Source organism: Hyperolius riggenbachi, chromosome 4, assembly GCF_040937935.1.
Source record: "Hyperolius riggenbachi isolate aHypRig1 chromosome 4, aHypRig1.pri, whole genome shotgun sequence".
Classification (NCBI taxonomy): domain Eukaryota; kingdom Metazoa; phylum Chordata; class Amphibia; order Anura; family Hyperoliidae; genus Hyperolius; species Hyperolius riggenbachi.
In genome coordinates, this window is record NC_090649.1 from 441,103,652 (window position 1) to 441,121,814 (window position 18,163).

The window sequence follows — 18,163 nt, forward strand, 5'->3', positions numbered from 1 at the left end:
TGTCGTGCGTGTCTGCCTCCTGCACGCGTTTCCAAACCGCGGCTGGAAACGCGGGCCTTAAACCTCCCTGGCGTTCAATTTTCCTAGGATTTCTGTGCAAAAAGTGATAAAAAAATTTTAAAACTTTTTTTTCTCCTGTAACTTGCCAAAATGTGTCAAGCAAGGGTCTAGTATACAGTGCAGGAGAGTATTGATGTGTATGCAAGTTTATACTGTTCACAGCATGTTTTTATGGACGGACATATCTGTGCATACTGCTAGGATTAAACAGAGCCCAAGGTGGGTTCAGAATATAAAAAAACAAAAAAACCCTGATCCATTGGGCTGAGCGGATCAGGTGACCTTCAAAATTGCCACTCCTGTGGGCCGCAATGGCCCATTTCCACTTTCGGGACCTCTGGGTCTCAACGCTGGAATGAGAGATTCATTTTCTTATTCACAGCATGCCGAAAGGCGGGGAAGTGGCAGGGGTCGCAGTCAGGGAGAGAGCTGCTCAATGGCAGCTCTGGAAACCCTGCAGGAACGACCCTAGGGAGAGTTTTGAGCAAGGAATCCCTCTCCCACACCTTTACCTCTGAGATGGCGACAAATATGGTCACTAATCTTAGGGGGACTCTAACGTGACAGTGGGGATGCAGAGAGCGGCAGTGTGGGAACATGCCTCTGAGTCCCATCTGCCCACCTCGGGTTCTGTTTAACTACTTAAAGACCGCCCCATGCCAATGGGCATGGTCACAGCGGCAGCCCCAGGACCGCCTAACGCCAATTGGCGTAAAGTTCTGGGGCAGCAGGTTGCACGCGCATCTCCTGCTTGGGGGATGGCGCTCCACCCCCTCTTCAGTCTCCGAGCGGCAATCGCAGCTTGGGAGGCTGTTAGATGGCGTGATCGACGTCTATTTACATGTACAGCGATGCGATTGGCAGCAGCGCTGTACTGAGACTGGGGAGTGATCGGCTGTCATAGGCTGAAGCCTATGACAGCTGATCATCCTGATTGACTGGCCGGGGGGGGGGGGGGGGGTGGAGAGCAGGGGAATATAAATAAATTAAAAAAAAGCAAAATTTATTACAAATAAATATTTATAAAGAAAAAATAATAAACAACTGTGGAGCGATCAGACCCCACCAACAGAGAGCTCTGTTGGTGGGGAGAAAAAGGGGGGGGAATACTTGTGTGCTGTGCTGTGTTGTGCGGCCCTGCAGCGTGGCCTTAAAGCTGCAGTGGCCAATTAACGATATCCTGCGGTCCTCAAGTGGTTAAAGGACATAATAAGAGGGATATGAAAGCTGCCTATTTGTTTACTTTTAAACAACACTAGTTGCCTGATAGCCCTGCTGATCTATGTGGCTGCAGTAGTATCTGAATCACACCAGAAACAAGCATGCAGCTAATTTTGTCAGATCTGACAATGTCAGAAACACCTGATATGTTGCATGCTTGTTCAGGGTCTATGGCTAGAAAAGTATTCGAGGCAGAAGATCAGCAGGGCTGCGAGGCAACTGGTACTGTTCAACCACTTTCTCCTCCTGGACTTAGTAGCTACGTCCAGGAGGCCATGTGTGCTCCCGCGGCCAATCTCGCGTGTGCACACGCGCTCCCGGCCGCAGATCGTTAGCCCAGGAATCAATTAATCGGGCCATTCTCCCCTGCAGAAAAAGCCTCTCCCCATGCAGAAAAAGCAACAACTTCTCTCGGAAGACTTGCTTTTTCTGCCTCCTACGTCCCTAAGAGTACATGTTACGCTTAGAGTGACATCATGTAAACAAACCTAAGGTTGCCATCTTGTGGCCAAAAAGTAAAACTACATCTACATTACAAAAAAATTACTATTTACATCCCACCCTCCCAAAAATACCCAAATAAAATGTTTAATAAAAAAACCCTTAGAATAAAAAAAAAAATATTTACCTAAGGGTCTAAACTTTTTAAATATCTATGTAAAGATGAAATATTTCTATTTTTTTATTACAAGCTTGTAAATATTGATGGATGCAAAATGGAAAAAATGCACTTTTATTTCCAAATAAAATATTGTCGTCATTGTGATAGGGACATAATTTAAACGGTGTAATATCCGGGACAAATGGGCAAATACAATACGTGGGTTTTAATTATGGAGGCATGTATTATTTTAAAACTATAATGGCCAAAAACTGAGAAATAATGATTTTTTTCTTTCTTATTCTTACTGTTAAAATGCATTTACAGTAAGGTAGCTCTTAGCAAAATGTATCACCCAAAGAAAGCCTAATTGGTGGCGGAAAAAAACAAGATGTAGATCAGTTGATTGTGATAAAGTTATAGGCTAATGAATGGGAGGTGAAATTTGCTCAGATGCATAAAGTGAAAATGACTGAAGGCTGAAGTGGTTAAAAGGAAATAAATATGGCAGCCACCATATTGCTCTCATTACAGTTGTCCATTAAGTCAACAGTTCAAAAATATGTTTGCTTGTCTTACAAAATGCTCTTAACTGCTTTACTACTGAGCGCTGTTTACTTACAGCATTCGGCAGACCATATATAAACCGCACTCTGTAAATGATGCCATACCCTTCCCGCCGGTAATATTGGAGCGGACTACAGGGAGCTGGAGGAAGCCCCAGGTATGTCCAAATTCCAATTTTATGCAGGGCTCAGGGTCCATTTAAGCACTTTCAAATTAGCATATGCGAAAAACAATTGCATTTTTTAAATTTTACTTCATTCCTCCAATCAAAATTGAGAAAACACCAGAGGGTCAAATCTACTTGTACCCATTGACACGGGGTTGTCTAGTTTTCTATTCAGGAGTCTGCCCATGTGCACCTTAGAAGTATGCTGCAAAAAATTCTGCTTTGGATTTACAGACCATAAAGAGGCAAAACACTCAGTTGATTCTGCCACCGCCACCAACACCACACTAAAAATGACTTTTTACCCCATTCTTCAGATATATTCACCGATTATAATCCACCAATATATTCACCAGTCATAATCCACAAATATATTCACCAATCATAATCCACTAATATATTCACCAATAATATTTCACCAATTCATAATTCCACAAATATTTTCACCAGTCATAAATCGACCAATATATTCACCAGTCATATTCCACTCATATATAATTACCAATCATATTTCACCAATCATAATCCACACATATACCGTATACATCAGTCATAATTCAATATATTCCACCAATATATTCACCACTCATAATCCACCAATATATTCACCACTCATAATCCACCAATATATTCACCACTCATAATCCACCAATATATTCACCACTCATAATCCACCAATATATTCACCACTCATAATCCACCAATATATTCACCACTCATAATCCACCAATATATTCACCACTCATAATCCACCAATATATTCACCACTCATATTCCACACATATATACAGTAATTACCAATATATTCACCAGTCATTATTCAGCAGTCTTTATCCACCACTTCAAAGAGGCATCAACACTGCGAAGAGGATCATCGGATCTCCCCTGCCACCTCTGAACCTCCTATACACCAACCAATTGAGGTCCAAGGCACTCAAGATACTTTACGAACCCTCCCACCCCAGCTGGCACTTCTTCAACCGCTTTCCCTCTGCCTGCTACCTCAGAACCATCGCCACAAGAACCACCAGACACAGGAACTCTTTCTTTCCTCAGGCGGTCCTTCTCTTGAACTCGCTCACCCTCTTATGCTCAAGTCTTAGTGTCACATTCCCACCGCCTTGCAGCCTCCGCGCCCCGTTTCTGCAATGATGATCCATGCAATGTCAACCTCACTTTGTTTATCTGTATGTCTTGATGCCTGTTGTATCTCATGCCGTGTCTTACCATGAACAATTCCGGGTGAAAACTGGTCGCACTTGGTGAATAAAGTTTTTCTGATTCTGAAATTCACCAGTCATAATCCACCCATATATTTATCATTCATAATCCACTATACTCACCAATAATATTCCACTAATATATTCACCAATCATATTTCAGCAGTCATAATTCACCAATTTATTCACCAGTCATAACCCACCAATATATTCATATATAGTCATATTTCAGCAGTCATAATCCAGTATGTTCACCAATCCTTTGCTTCACTCCATCATCTCTAGAATCACTGAAGAAAAGCTGTTACATTTAAAATAGTTTATTTGTTATTGGAAAATAGACATCAGCTCTGAAAATGTCAGAAAATAAATTTAGGCGAGATTAACAGTCTGAAATCAGGACAAGGAGGAAGCAGTACTAAATGCATAATGACATCAGGGGCATGAGGAGGTGTAGGCCACTAGGTAAAAGGACAATCAGCAGTCATCAACGGTGACATCTGGAGAATGAAGAAATGGATAACCGTATGATCAGCATACCCAGTGACATCATGATGAGGAGGTGGGATCCCTCGGTAACAGCAAGGATTAGATGCTGAATGCTCAGTGACATCATGATGAGGAGGTGGGATCCCTCGGTAACAGCAAGGATTAGATGCTGAATGCTCAGTGACATCATGATGAGGAGGTGGGATCCCTCGGTAACGGCAAGGATTAGATGCTGAATGCTTAGTGACATCATGATGAGGAGGTGGGATCACTCGGTAACGCCAATGATTAGATGCTGAATGCTCAGTGAAGTACTGGGGGAGAGGAGGAGCACATGGCAGTTTCCAAGTTGACATCAGGATGAGGAGGTGGAACAGTGGGGAGCAATAGGGTGAGCAGATGTAGAGTGCTTGACATAAGCGTGAGCAGTATACCTTAGGTGCATGGTCATATCATGAGGGAAAGCAGTAAGGCGCGCTGTAAAATGGAGGTGGTGTATGTCCATTGACATTAGGAGGACAAGGAAGTTTTAGGTTCATGGTTGATGATCAGTGAGAGATGACGTTCTGGACACAGAATGATGCATGGAGAACAAGGAGGCATGGGACAACATGGCATCAGAAGTGATGGCTACCCATGGGGATCAGCATGGGGAGGCGGCTCACCTGCTGTTTTGTGCAATGAGGAGGCAAGGACTGATGGCTAATACTGCATTGGGTACAAAAATAGATTTGTGTATTTCTACAATTCCATGAGAATTTCAGCGGAGTACGGCAAGGTACGGATTCAGGCAAAGATGACATGGACACCATCCAAAAAAACAACACAAATTAAAACTGAAAAGAAATGTCTCCACCACACAAACAAAAAGTATTAAATGTAAAGTATACATAAAGACAAACCAAGTCACAAGAAAACGGAGTATTCCTTTGAGACGCTCGCTGACTGCCCTCTTCAGTCCCATCTGTTTGTGCTGCGAGTCAGGAGCTTGGATTGCATAGAAGGAGGTGGGTTATGCTGCAACACAGGAGAAATGCCTGGACAGTCTATAAAGAGCACCTAATGAAACCTGCCTCTATTATAAGGCTGAAGAAGAGGAACTTTACTTGATAGAAGGTAATGAACTTTTTTTTACATTTATAAATGTATTTACTTAGGGTTTGCTTATTTTAAAATCTTGTTACCTCGATTTACATTCTGAAATTTATCACAGGTGGTGACATCTCTACTTCTGGCAGGTGCATCAAGGTAGAATGTTTGTTTACTGTGTGTTCCGAAGCCAGAAGAAATAACACATGGTTTCCCAGAATGCTCTAGGAGGAGAATTCTGCATAATAAACAGCCTAGGCTAAATATCACTGGGAGGGCAGGGCTACACACCAATATACAGCTGTATATATTGTAACTATAGGAAGGGATTCTGATGCTGAAACCAGGAAAAGTACTGTAAAAGTGGGTGAATAACTTGCTACATTTATAATACTTCTGTCACTAGAGATCCTCTTTAGGGATATACTGTATATATTTCATCAATTTCAGATTATCTATGGATGTGTGACTAAACAAAGCATGGAGCTAAGGAGGACCCCGTGTAGAAAATTGGAGGAGGCAAAGGAGGGCCCCATGCAGAAATATAGAGGAGGCGGAGGATGACCCCATGTAGAAACATGGAGGAGGCGGACGATGACCCCATGTAGAAACATGGAGGAGGCTGAGGAACACCCTATGTAGAAACATGGAGAAGGCCCCTGTGTAGAAACATGGAGGAGGCTGAGGAACACCGTGTAGAAACATGGAGGAGGCCCCTGTGTAGAAACATGGAGGAGGCGGAGGCAGAGCTGGGACAAGATCCTCCAGCACCCAAGGCTGAGACACCAAAGTGCGCCCCTCCATCCCTCCCACCCCAGCTGTCACACACTAATTGCTATTAGACTAAGAGGCCCCTCCCCATCCCTCCCACCCCAGCTGTCACACACTGATTGCTATTAGACTAAGAGCCCACAACCTCCCCAACACCTTAATATCTAGTTATCTGGCTTGCAGTCACTGCTATGTATCCCTTTTTCTCATTTCTTTCTGCTTCAAACACAATTAGGAATGACAGCTGAATGAATTGTGCTCCCCCTCCTACACTGCGCCCTGAGGCTGGAGCCTCTTCAGCCTATGCCTCGGCCCGGCCCTGGGCGGAGGAACACCCTGTGTAGAAAACATGGAGGAGGCCCCTGTGTAGAAACATGGAGGAGGCGGAGGAACACCGTGTGTAGAAACATGAAGAAGGCCCCTGTGTAGAAACGTGGAGGAGGCTGACATTCAGGGATCAGGCTGGTTTGGAAATGTTTTCACAAACAATAGCGAAATAGGATCAGCATAAAAGCCTAAAAAGGTTAGACTATCAACAATGTCATTTCAGCAACTTTGCTATACTTTGGGCTTCTTTTCTTTAGTTCTAATGTAAAGTTACAAAATATTGGTAATTAGGTGTGTTAAAAGGCTGCGGGGGTTGAGAGCCACATCAACCCCTCTCCATGTGCAGCACCATTAGCATTAGCTACGTGGCACCACGGTGACTACTGTTCAGTGTTCATACAGTGATAATGCCTAAAGCTGACCTGTTCACATTTCTGCAGGAGGTATTAGTTGTTGCAACACAGAAGCCCAGGAGGCAAAAGAGAGAAGGAACCCGCTGTGCATATACAGTAGCTGAAAATCAGAGATCCCCGGTACAGCAGACTCTGGAAGAGACGGTCACCTCTCCTTATCACGCTGTCATTGTCAGATTTATTTGCCAAGTTGCAAGCTTCAGAGCATCCATATCCTGCCTTCAGTGTCTGGAACAAGCTTATGTGACTGGAGAATTCCTCAAGAATCACAGCCCACATGCTTGTTGAAGGGCAGTGTCCTACAAGGTACTGAGGTTTGTCTATGAAACCGCACCAAACTTGCAGCCTGAAAATAAATGCATCAATGACAGTTCCCAGATTTCTGTCCTCGCAGTTAAGCTTGTCTACAAAGACGAAGGTGAATGTGGATGGATGCTATAGATGTCCAGAAGCTCTTCTATGAATGATTAGTCGCAACAGCATGAAATGACAAATAATACTGTAAATGGCAGGAACTGCAACAACATTTAGCACCTTGCAATGTTCCCTTTTTGTCAGGACACTGAAGCAAACCTGAACTGAAAAATACACTTATGAGATTTGCAATTGTAAGAATCCTATCTAGACCTTTTCTGGAGTCCCTGAATCTCATTTTAGGTTCAAGGCATGAAAGCGTTTGACGTGAGAACCGGGTTTCATATCACACTACTAATCCTGCTGTTTATTCAGCTTGTATGTGGAGAAGTCCTGACCTTCTGACCTTATATTCATTATCCTGCTATCAGAAGACTTTCTACAGCCACACAGAGGTCTAATTATCCAGAATGAGGAGAAACTGTAGATTTAAAACACTGGTGTATTAACCCTCACAATAAAAAAAAAAAACGAAGACGGACAGTTTCTAAGTTGCATTGGTACCACAAGTTTACAATGTTTTTCTAATCATGCCACGTCGCTTTAGGTACCCTTGAAATGCTCCACAGAAGAGAAAGCGAAAACTTTGCTGTTCTACCCTGCCACTGATTCTGCACCCCACAGAAGGCTTATTGCCTCTCACTTTGTGTATGGTGTTGTATATGTGTCATGGACTTCCTGTGACGTCACAGAGTAACCCACCTCCTGTAGGGCATGTATTAAGTGGTGGCAGACAGCAATGAATGGACCAGGCCTAGCGATCATGAGGCCTCGTTATCTGCATATACTGTTAAGTGAGACCATCAGACCTTCCCCTTCAGTTCAGTAAGTTGCCCTGTTCCTGAGCTCGTGTCAGGCTGTCCTTGCGAAGCAAATGATGTACACCCATTCGCTTTGGGCTTCGGTGTGGGCGGACACCCAGAGGTTTCTCCAAGGAAGTCTCTGGTTCTGGTTCTATTTGGATCGCTTGGATTTGATCTTCTAGTTCCTGTTCTTCCTCTAAGTCCTCCGATGTGACTGGTAAATCCTCCCTGTCTTCCTCTTCCTCCACAGCTCCAGAAAGGAGGTCTTGAGCCTCCTCCTTGGAGAAGTCCTTGCCATATTCATTCGGTAGATGTCCTCGTTTTGTGCCTGAGCTCTCCATATCAAAGCTTGACTCCTGACTACTTAACCAACTGTTGCCAGAGGACTCCCGCTCAGAGAATGCTTGGGCCACACGGCTCAGTTCCTGCATAGATCGGCTAAATCTCTGCTGCAACTCCAGGGCAGTGTCCCGGCTATAGGATGTTCGGTGGGACAGTGACCCTTCAGTACTTGGCGCTGCCTTGTCCACAAACATCCTTTGCCAGTTGGCCAACATATCCTCTTCAGAACTAGCAGAACTAGGGGCAGCACTGCTTACTGGAGATCGTGCAGGGTTGTCTGCACTCCGTGCTCGCTGGGGGTAGCTGCCTGAGGATGCTGGACTGTTTGGTACGGTACGGTGTCTCTCTGGACTATCATTCTCACCTTGCACCAGGCTAAGGGAGATGGCTTGTCTAGTGGCATAGGTGCAGTTGGGAAGTGGACTGTTTTTAGGAATACGAACCTTCTCGTCTGAGAACTCTATCACCTTGCGGCCTGGATACTTTGGGTGGGGGGGTGAAGGAGTTGGATATGGACTAAGTTTTTCAAAGGTTGAAACTTCCTCACTAGCACTGTCTGTGCTCTCCTGTTTCTGTAAGATGCCATTTTGTTGCTGGCTGGAGCCACTCATATCAACATGCACAAAGACATCCTCAGCTGTCGGACCACTGCCACTGCTGGATGTGGCAGAGTTCAGGATGAGCGACTCAGGCTTTTCTAAAACCCGGGCGATTACCGAGGTCGGCACTACATCTGAATGAGACAACACAGGAGGAGGTACATCTTGTCCTGAACCAGAAGAGGGGGCTCCACTCTGCAGATGTTTGTTTACCATATCCTGCAGCTTGTAGGGTAACTGCAAGAGGCAGAAACACCAAAAACATAAATATACTGTTATCAACCGCACCCAAAAATCACCATATTTTCACTGAACACCTACACTGCGATACTTTTAATTCACCACATCTCAAAGCACACCTAAAAACCCCCACATTTCACAAACCTCCCTGTACTCCTACACTGCAGTAGCTCCAATTCACAACATGACATGTCACAATATGCTAATACTGCAGTGAGGGGTAGTGAATCCCCCATTCACTATTCACCTCCTCTGCAATACCCCTAGTTCACCACTCCTTACTGTACACTTAATACCCCAAGTTCACTACTTCTCACTGTATATCTACACTGCTATACAGCCAGTTCACCACTCCTCACTGCACATCTACACTGCAATACCCCCATTTCACCACCCATCACTGTGCATTAACACTGCAATACCCCCAATTCAATACCAATCACTGTATATCTACACTGCAATACCCACCAGTTCACCACTCCTCACTGTAAATCTACACTGCAATACCCCCAGTTCACCACCCATCACTGTATATCTACACTGCATTCCCCCCAGTTCACCACCCATCACTGTACATCTACACTGCAATACCCCCAGTTCACCACCCATCACTGTACATCTACACTGCATTACCCCCAGTTCACCACCCATCATTGTACATCTACACTGCATTACCCCCAGTTCACCACCCATCATTGTACATCTACACTGCATTACCCCCAGTTCACCACCCATCATTGTACATCTACATTGCAATACCCCCAATTCACCACTCTTCACTGTGCATCTACACTACAATACCCCAGCTCACCACCCATCACTGTGCATCTACAGTGAAATACCCCCAGCTCACCACCCATCACTGCACATCTACACTGCTATAAAAACGCAATGTAGGTGTAGAAGGAAAATAGTGAATTGTAATACCCTCAATTCACCACCCATCACTGCACATCTACACTGCTATACGCACACAATTCACGATCATCATTGTACACCTACACTGCAATACCCCCAGTTCACAGACAGTTACTGTACACCTATACCTTACCTACCCTTACATTACATAGCAGTAGTTCCCAAGTAATCTCCCAGCTGCATTTCCCCTATTTCTACATAACAGGTGCAGTATCATCCATTATGAGACAATACAGACTCACATCTGCAAATTTGTGGTTCCTGAAATGAGATTTATTGCATTTCAGCAGCTGAACAGCCAGATTGCAGTCCTGACGATATCGTTCCTGCAGGAGATAAAAAATAGTGAACCTCCAGGGCCACACACGCACGCATACACATACATACATCATACTCACTGCCAAGTCGCACTAACTACTAAAACTAAATGGAAGTGGAGAGCAGATGTGAAGGAAGAGTAGATGGGGAGAGCACAGACAAGTACATAAGAAAATGAAAGCAGATGTAGGGGAGAGGGGGGGGGGGGGAGGGAGGGCAGCAAATAAGAATAGGTGAAGTTGCATAACAAACCGGGAAAAGCAGAGAAGAATAATTAGCAAGGACAACGGATAAAGGCAACAACAGAGGAGAGGAGCTGGAAATGAGGAGGAGCAGAACAGTAGCCAAGCAACATATGAGGGGATCAGATGAGGAGAGGAGACAGAGAACATCAAGAGGAGTGGACACTAACATTCAACTCTTCCAGTTTATTTATGGTTGTTTTTGCATCCAGAAGTTTGTTGGTGAGCTCCACTATCTCCCAATCCAGGGTCTTGCGTTCCATCTCAGCTTTTTTTATCTGTATGTGAAGAAACAGTTTTCAGTTGAAATTAGGGGTCCACATAGACTGATGGGTAGGTAAAGGGAAGGCACAGGTGTCCAAAAACACAGCAGACAGATAACTGAGAAGTGTCCATCATACAGAAGGTTTTGGCCAACATTTAATTTCTCCTAGAGTGGCCATGGGGGAACATCTGGAGGGTGGACAACAAGAGGCTTGGAGCTATTAAGGGTTCAGGTGCCCAGACAGGACGAGACATGGAACAGAATTGTGACCAGCTTCCCTCCCACCCTACCCCCAAAACTACCAAACGCAACTGAATAGATCCAGCTTTGGCTGAATGAGGCCTGTAAAAAAGACATCATGAGGCAGAAAGAGAGAGAGGGTTAGATCAAAAGAGAAATAGTTAGATCAATTTAGTAGGCAGAGACATTGTATACAATGCACTACATCTTTAACAGCTTACAGTTGCCAAACAAAAAAGCGCTACCATCCCATTAAATATTGTTACCCTTGCTACTACTATACACTACTCGCTGATAGGAGAACGCTGTCACAGGCGTTGGAGAATTGCCGGTTCACACACACTGTTTTAAAATATGTAAATCAAATCACCAGAGGTGGCGCTCACAGCAATGTCACATCTATATCACAGTTCAGATGCCTAAGACAAATATAAGCAGAACGGTGCAATTCCAAATTCCACCATCCACTATGACAGAGAAGCATACACCCCACAATATCTATGCTTCACTGAGGATATATACATACGCCACCTATCACAGAGTCAATGATCAAATAAGATTGTCTTAGGCATCTGAACTGTAATATAGATGTGACATTGCTGCGAGCGCCACCGCTGGTGGTTTAATTTCAAAATTGTTACTCAACTACATTCATTCCACTCCCAGCAAACTGTTGGGCGTTTTGTTGCTACTTATTTCTGGCACAGACCTAGTACTATGGGTAGTCATAGAATGGAGATAATGGTCTGTTCATTGTGCTTGAGACAATAAAAAGGTACAACCACACAGCCCCAACACATGACCGAAGGTCAATCAATTAAAGTGTATTTACACTACACTAGTGATGTTAGCTACAAGTACGTAGCTACTCTTAATCGAAATTTGAAGGAGACAGCGTTGTGCGCGGCAGAGAGGGGGTTAACTCACCTATGCTGCCTATAACCGATGCATTCCACTTGTGGTCCACATAACTCCACTAATACCTCCTTCTATCCAGGAAAAAGGAAGAAGTGGCGTTACATGGACAACATCGGGTATAGGTGGAGACATAGGTAAGTTAACACCCCCCTTTACAGCGGGCAGTGCCTTCCAATTTAGATTACGAGTAGCTACAGTACATTACCAGTTCACACTGGCCTTAATACACTAAGCATTAGAGTATGCGGTAATGCAGAAAACAGCTGATTTTACTGAACATCATGTCAAGTGCCAATTCACCAAGACTGTTACCACTCATGCCGTAAATACCTCAATAAAAGTCGATTCACAAAGATTACAGAATTCAGTAACACAAGTGAGAGGTTTGGTATTTTAAAATGAATGGGTCCGGCAAAAAAAACAAAAAAAACCAAAACAGATACATCCGAAGATGGAAGGCTCTACGTCCTATAGAGCCTTCCAGCTCCTCTCACCCATCCCTCGTTCCAGCGCAGGAGGATTCGGAAATCTTCAGGAGCCTGTGGCTCCGTACTGCCCCAGTGCGAGCATGCTCTCTCCTGCGCTTGCGCATCCGCAGTACAGAGTCGCCTGTCTTCGGGAACCTTCCGAAGCCTCCTCCAGCAGGGGATTGAAAGGGGAGGGCCCAAGAGTCTTTCCTCTCCTTAGGTAAGTTTGTTTGATTATTTTTTTTTTCCCCGTGAACCTGAATTTTGAAATAAAAAAAAAAACAGATACCCAAGGAGCCTTCCTGTTCTTCTCCTGGTTCCCTAGTTTCAGCGCTGTCACCCTCGTTAGCAGTCTTCCACCACGAGAGGCTTTCAAATGTCTTTAGGAGCACTCGGGCAGCTCCGTAGTGCGCATGCACGAGCATGCTCTTGCGCATTTGCAGCACAGAGCCTCCCGTCTTCAGGAGCACTCTCGCTCCTGAAGCCTCCCGAAGCCTCCCGTGGCAGGAGATTTAAACAGGGGAGATCCTGCTGGAACACAGGGACCATGAGAGGAATGGGAAGACTGAATAGAACCCAGAGCTTTCCCCTCCTTATGGAAGTATTTGTTTTTTTTATTTCAAAATCACTTAAGGTTTGCTTTAAGACCAGACTGGAGCTGTCATTAACTAACAATCTGCATTTAGTAAAATTGACAGACAAAGGAGACAGCCAAAAGGAGGAGGCAAAGTGAAAGTTCATAAACGCTCAAACCCCCCTTCAAACCATACCAGTCGGTGCAGGATCTGGCAAGCCAGGCCAATCTACAAATACAAGCGAAGAAGGATCCGCAAACCAGATGAGGTCGGTGAAAAAAAGCTGGTATTCTTTATTGAAAACTCCACATAACAGAGGACAATTAAAACCACAACTATGGTTATGTGGTTTTAAGTGTCCTCTGTCATGTGGAGTTTTCAATGAAGAATACCAGCTTTTTTTCACCGACCTCATCTGGTTTGCGGATCCTTCTTCGCTTGTAACAATAGGAGGAGGCTCCAGGTCCTGCTACTAAACCCATTTGGTCCAATGCACTCCCAGGTGGGTCATCAGAAAGTAACAAAACACAGATGTTGATCTAATATTCAATTCATCTATTACTATGGAACCACTACATGCCTACAACTATGTATGGAAACACTACACCCCTTTACCATATCCACCATTAAGGAACTATTAAGGAACAAGGCAACTATTATGGAACCAATGCTTACGCAATACTATGGAGCCACACTACATATCCATCACTTGGGAATCATTCCATGCCCACCACTCTGAATATACAACATGCCCACCACTGTGTATCAACTGCACACCCACCATTATGGAACCCCTATATGACCACCACCAATTACACTCTCACCACTACAGATCTGCTATATGCCCACCACTGCAGAACCAATACAAGTCCACAACTATGGATGCATAACAGATTGACAATGTATCCATCTATCACAAATAAGGAACCAATGAAATGAAGTGGCCACACACCCCCAATCACATCTCTATTCATAAACAACACACCCAACAATAGGATTTCACCACACATCTCTCCCTATGGATGCATTAGGGTTGGTGGCAGGGCCTGATTTCAGCCTAGCTAACATAGGCTGGGGCCTAGGGCGCCTGAATAACAAGGGCGATCTGCGGGCAGTGGGGTAGTACTGGCAATTTACCTGCAAAAGCATTTTCACCCTAGCAGCGGGTTGCGGTCCTGATGGTGTGCTATACAGCCAGCCTGATCAGATCCGCGCCTGCCCTGCTTCAGAGTTTGGTACGGCAGCCACAGATGGCTGGGTTTGGCACAGTTGGGCATGCAAGGGGCAGGGAGCGACAAGGCTACAGGCAACTCAAAGTGACACTAATGCCTGTCGCTCCCGGAGGAGTCCTCCTCCTCCTCTCTGTACAGCAGTGTGTTCTGCAGCCACGCCCCCTTTTTCTCCGGGCTGCTTGTCTGTCCCCGGATATTCAAGAGATCGCTGTTGACTAAAGGCTCATACACACGGGGTACGGCCGTCGCCGCAACCACGTGGCACGCGCGTGTTGCGGCGACGGTTCGCCCGTGTGTATGACGCGCGCGCCCCGAACCGTCGCCCCTTCGGAGCTGTCGCCAGGCGATTGACATGTTCAATCGCCGGCTACAGCCGTCGCCGCAACCTCGCCGGAACTGTCGCTAGCCCCGCATGTGTATGCGGGCTAGCGACAGCTACCCACACACGGCACATGGAGCTTCCGGCGGGGGGGGAGGAACCTCGGCGACAGCTTCCGCCGCATCGCTAATCCCTCTGCTGCAGTGTGGATGCAGAGGGACTTGGCGACGAGCTGTCGCCGAACTGTTGACGAACTGTCGCGCACACGCTCCCGTGTGCAGCGACAGCTACAATTGTCCCCCCCCCGTGAGTACTTAGCTTAAAGAGACTCTGTAACAATTTTTTCAGCCTTAGTTCTTCTATCCTATGAGTTCCTATGCCTGTTCTAATGTGCTGGGGCTTACTGCAGCTCTTCCTAATTACACTGTCTCTGTAATAAATCAATGTATCTTTCCTCTGTCCTGTTTGTCGGGCTAAGGCTTTGATTGTGTGGAATGTGCAGGGCTGCTTGTGATTGGTAGAAGCCATACACACCCTCTGCAGGCCCCCTGCATACTCACACACTATGCTTAGCTGAGCCTATTAGAAGCTGGTTAGTTTGTTTGTAAACATTGCCTAAAACTGTTAATTACAAGCCAGGATTGCAGCAGAGAGTGGCAGAAACAGCACAGAGGGGCACAGGAGAAAATAATGAATAGAATGGTATGCTTTTTAGTGTAAGAATATTAGAGTACAGATTCTCTTTAAGAGATGTAAGTGCTCCTATCAGCGGGGTCCAGGGAAATACTGGGAAAAAGTCAGAGTCAAGTAACTAAATAGTTATAAAGATATTAGCAGCCAGACAGCTGCAATAAAGATAAGCTCACCTACAGGAGGGGGGGGGGGGGGGGGGGGCTGTTGCTGATTATTTACATCTTTCCTCCCCAGCATGACCAAAAGCACAGCTTGACTGCAGCTTAGACTGCAGTCCTGCAAAAGTCTGTTTTCCTCCTCCTCCTCTTTCTACACTTTCCTCACCATCAGATTATCTTTCTGTTTTTAACTGCCACCTCTCTGCCATCTAGTGTTCCCCCTTCCCCCTTTACTAACACTGACATCTTCTGCAACACTTTACAGACTGCATAGTCATGTCCCTGACTGTCCTCAGAGGAGCTCAAAATCTAATCCTACCATAGTCATAGTCTAATGTCCTACCATATTATTATTATGTATTTATATAGCACTGACATCTTCTGCAGCACTGTACAGAGTACATAGGCATGACACTGACTGTCCTCAGGAGCTCACACTCTAATCCTACCATAGTCATAGTCTAATGTCCTACCATATTATTATTATGTATGTATATAGCACTGACATCTTCTGCAGTATAGTACATAGTCATGTCACTGACTGTCCTCAAAGGAGCTCAAAATCTAATCCTACCGTAGTCATAGTGTAATGTCCTACCATATTATTATTATGTATTTATATAACACTGACATCTTCTGAAGCACTGTACAGAGTACATAGTCATGTCACTGACTGTCCTCAGAGGAGCTCACAATCTAATCCTACCATAGTCATAGTATAATGCCTTACCATATAATTATGTATTTATATAGCGCTGGCATCTTCTGCAGCATGATACAGAGTACATAGTCATGTCACTGACTGTCCTCAGAGGAGCTTATGATCTAATCCCTACCATATTTGTAGTCTAATATCCTACCATATTACATATTATGTATTTATATAGGCCTGACATCTTCTGCAACACTTTACAGACTGCATAGTCATGTCCCTGACTGTCCTCAGAGGAGCTCAGAATCTATTCCTACCATAGCCTAAGCTCCTCCTGATCTATGAGTATCCCTAACCAGTCTCCTGCCTTATGTCAGATATCCCTATCTTAACCCCACTGTGTCACAGGGCGGCTGGAGATAGTGGGCCTAGGGCGGTAAAAAGTACAAATCCGGCCCTGGTTGGTGGATATACAACATACCCACCACTATGGATGCACACACCCTAAACAGCTCCCCTGCCTGACACAACTAAAGGCCATCATACATTATTAGCTCAGGGTAGTCATCAACTACCTCATTTGGAGCCTTTACTCATTTGCCAATTTACACAACTCTATAGTAGATAAAATCTCAGCACAGCTCTAATATCAATCCTAGTGCTGCTGCTAGCTTTGCACTACAAAGCTAATAAAACCAGTAAAGCTTGGTTCCTACTTGCGCCAAATCAGCAGGAGTCGATAGTTCAATATCCACTCCCAGGGTCCAGCTGGAGCCCGGGCAGATGTGTTACCCCCAGAGGCTAAATGGGGGAATGCATCCGCCTTCCCAGGATTATCACAGACTGCACAGAAGTGCAGTCCGCTTACTGCAACGGATCTCACGGATCCATTGCACACTGACAAGTGTGAACGGCTTCCATTTATAAAATAGGATTTGTTCTTTGTCCATTTAGCAATGAGTGGAGAACGGACAAAATGCCAGTTTTCTGCTCAAGTGGATGCGAGGCCTTAATTTGACACACACACACACACACACACACACACACACACACACACACACACACACACACACACACACACACACACACACACACACACACACACACACACACACACACACACACACACACACACTTAACATGGTACTGAAGAACTGGAAAGGTCTGTGTATTCCCTTCCCGCTGGCCAGACATAGGACGTGTGACCATACCTAAGGAACTGAACAGCTCAGCTTTTGGACACCATTTTTATAGCATTTTTAAGCATTCAATACTTAAAATACATATTTTCTTCCTAAAGGTCAACACATCCTCCAGCAACTGGACAGTTCAGACATTTGGGATGGACTCCTCACTAAGTGGACAGATTTGTCCCAAACCATTGGGTTATAAGCCCACGTATAAGACAAAAGCATATGGATATGCCTCAGTAATGAGACCACACCATTCTTCAGTCATATGGGGGGGGGGGGGGGGGTTTCTGAGACACATACCAGTGTGTGCAGCTTCTCTTCTAGATCCTGATTGGTCCTCTGCGAGGCTGTGTAGCTGTTCTGTAAACTAAGGACAAGATAAAATTAGAAAAAAAAAAAAAACACCACAACCAAAACGCTGGCCAAACCCACTCTACTGTAACCCAGTCTCTTTCCAGAGCTGCAACCTAGAAAGTCACAGGAGTGGACACTAAGGCCAGAAAAGGTGTGAAGAGAAAAAGGCAGAAAGACATAAGTAGGACAATAAAAGGGCAGGGTGGCATAATAAAGGGAAAGAAGACAGGAGGCAGAAGGCCAATGAAAATGAGTGAGAAAACAAAAGAGGGTGGGCACAAGACAGAGCCATGGAAC

General features: G+C 45.0%; 1 protein-coding gene across 2 annotated transcripts in view; it reads right to left on the minus strand.

Annotated features, from left to right (window-relative positions):
• Positions 1-6,288: 6,288 nt before the first annotated feature.
• TJAP1 (tight junction associated protein 1) overlaps positions 6,289-18,163 on the minus strand; it is an 86,691-nt gene continuing 74,816 nt past the window's right edge. The window contains exons 8-12 of one of the 2 annotated variants that reach the window (XM_068232569.1): positions 17,813-17,879; positions 11,378-11,407; positions 10,971-11,078; positions 10,483-10,566; positions 6,289-9,319 (exon numbers count right to left, since the gene is read on the minus strand). In XM_068232569.1, coding sequence (XP_068088670.1) covers positions 8,156-9,319; positions 10,483-10,566; positions 10,971-11,078; positions 11,378-11,407; positions 17,813-17,879 — 1,453 coding nt within the window. In that variant the 3' untranslated portion in view covers positions 6,289-8,155. The remainder of the gene's footprint in view (positions 9,320-10,482; positions 10,567-10,970; positions 11,079-11,377; positions 11,408-17,812; positions 17,880-18,163) is intronic. The other variant, XM_068232570.1, reaches the window with a different exon arrangement.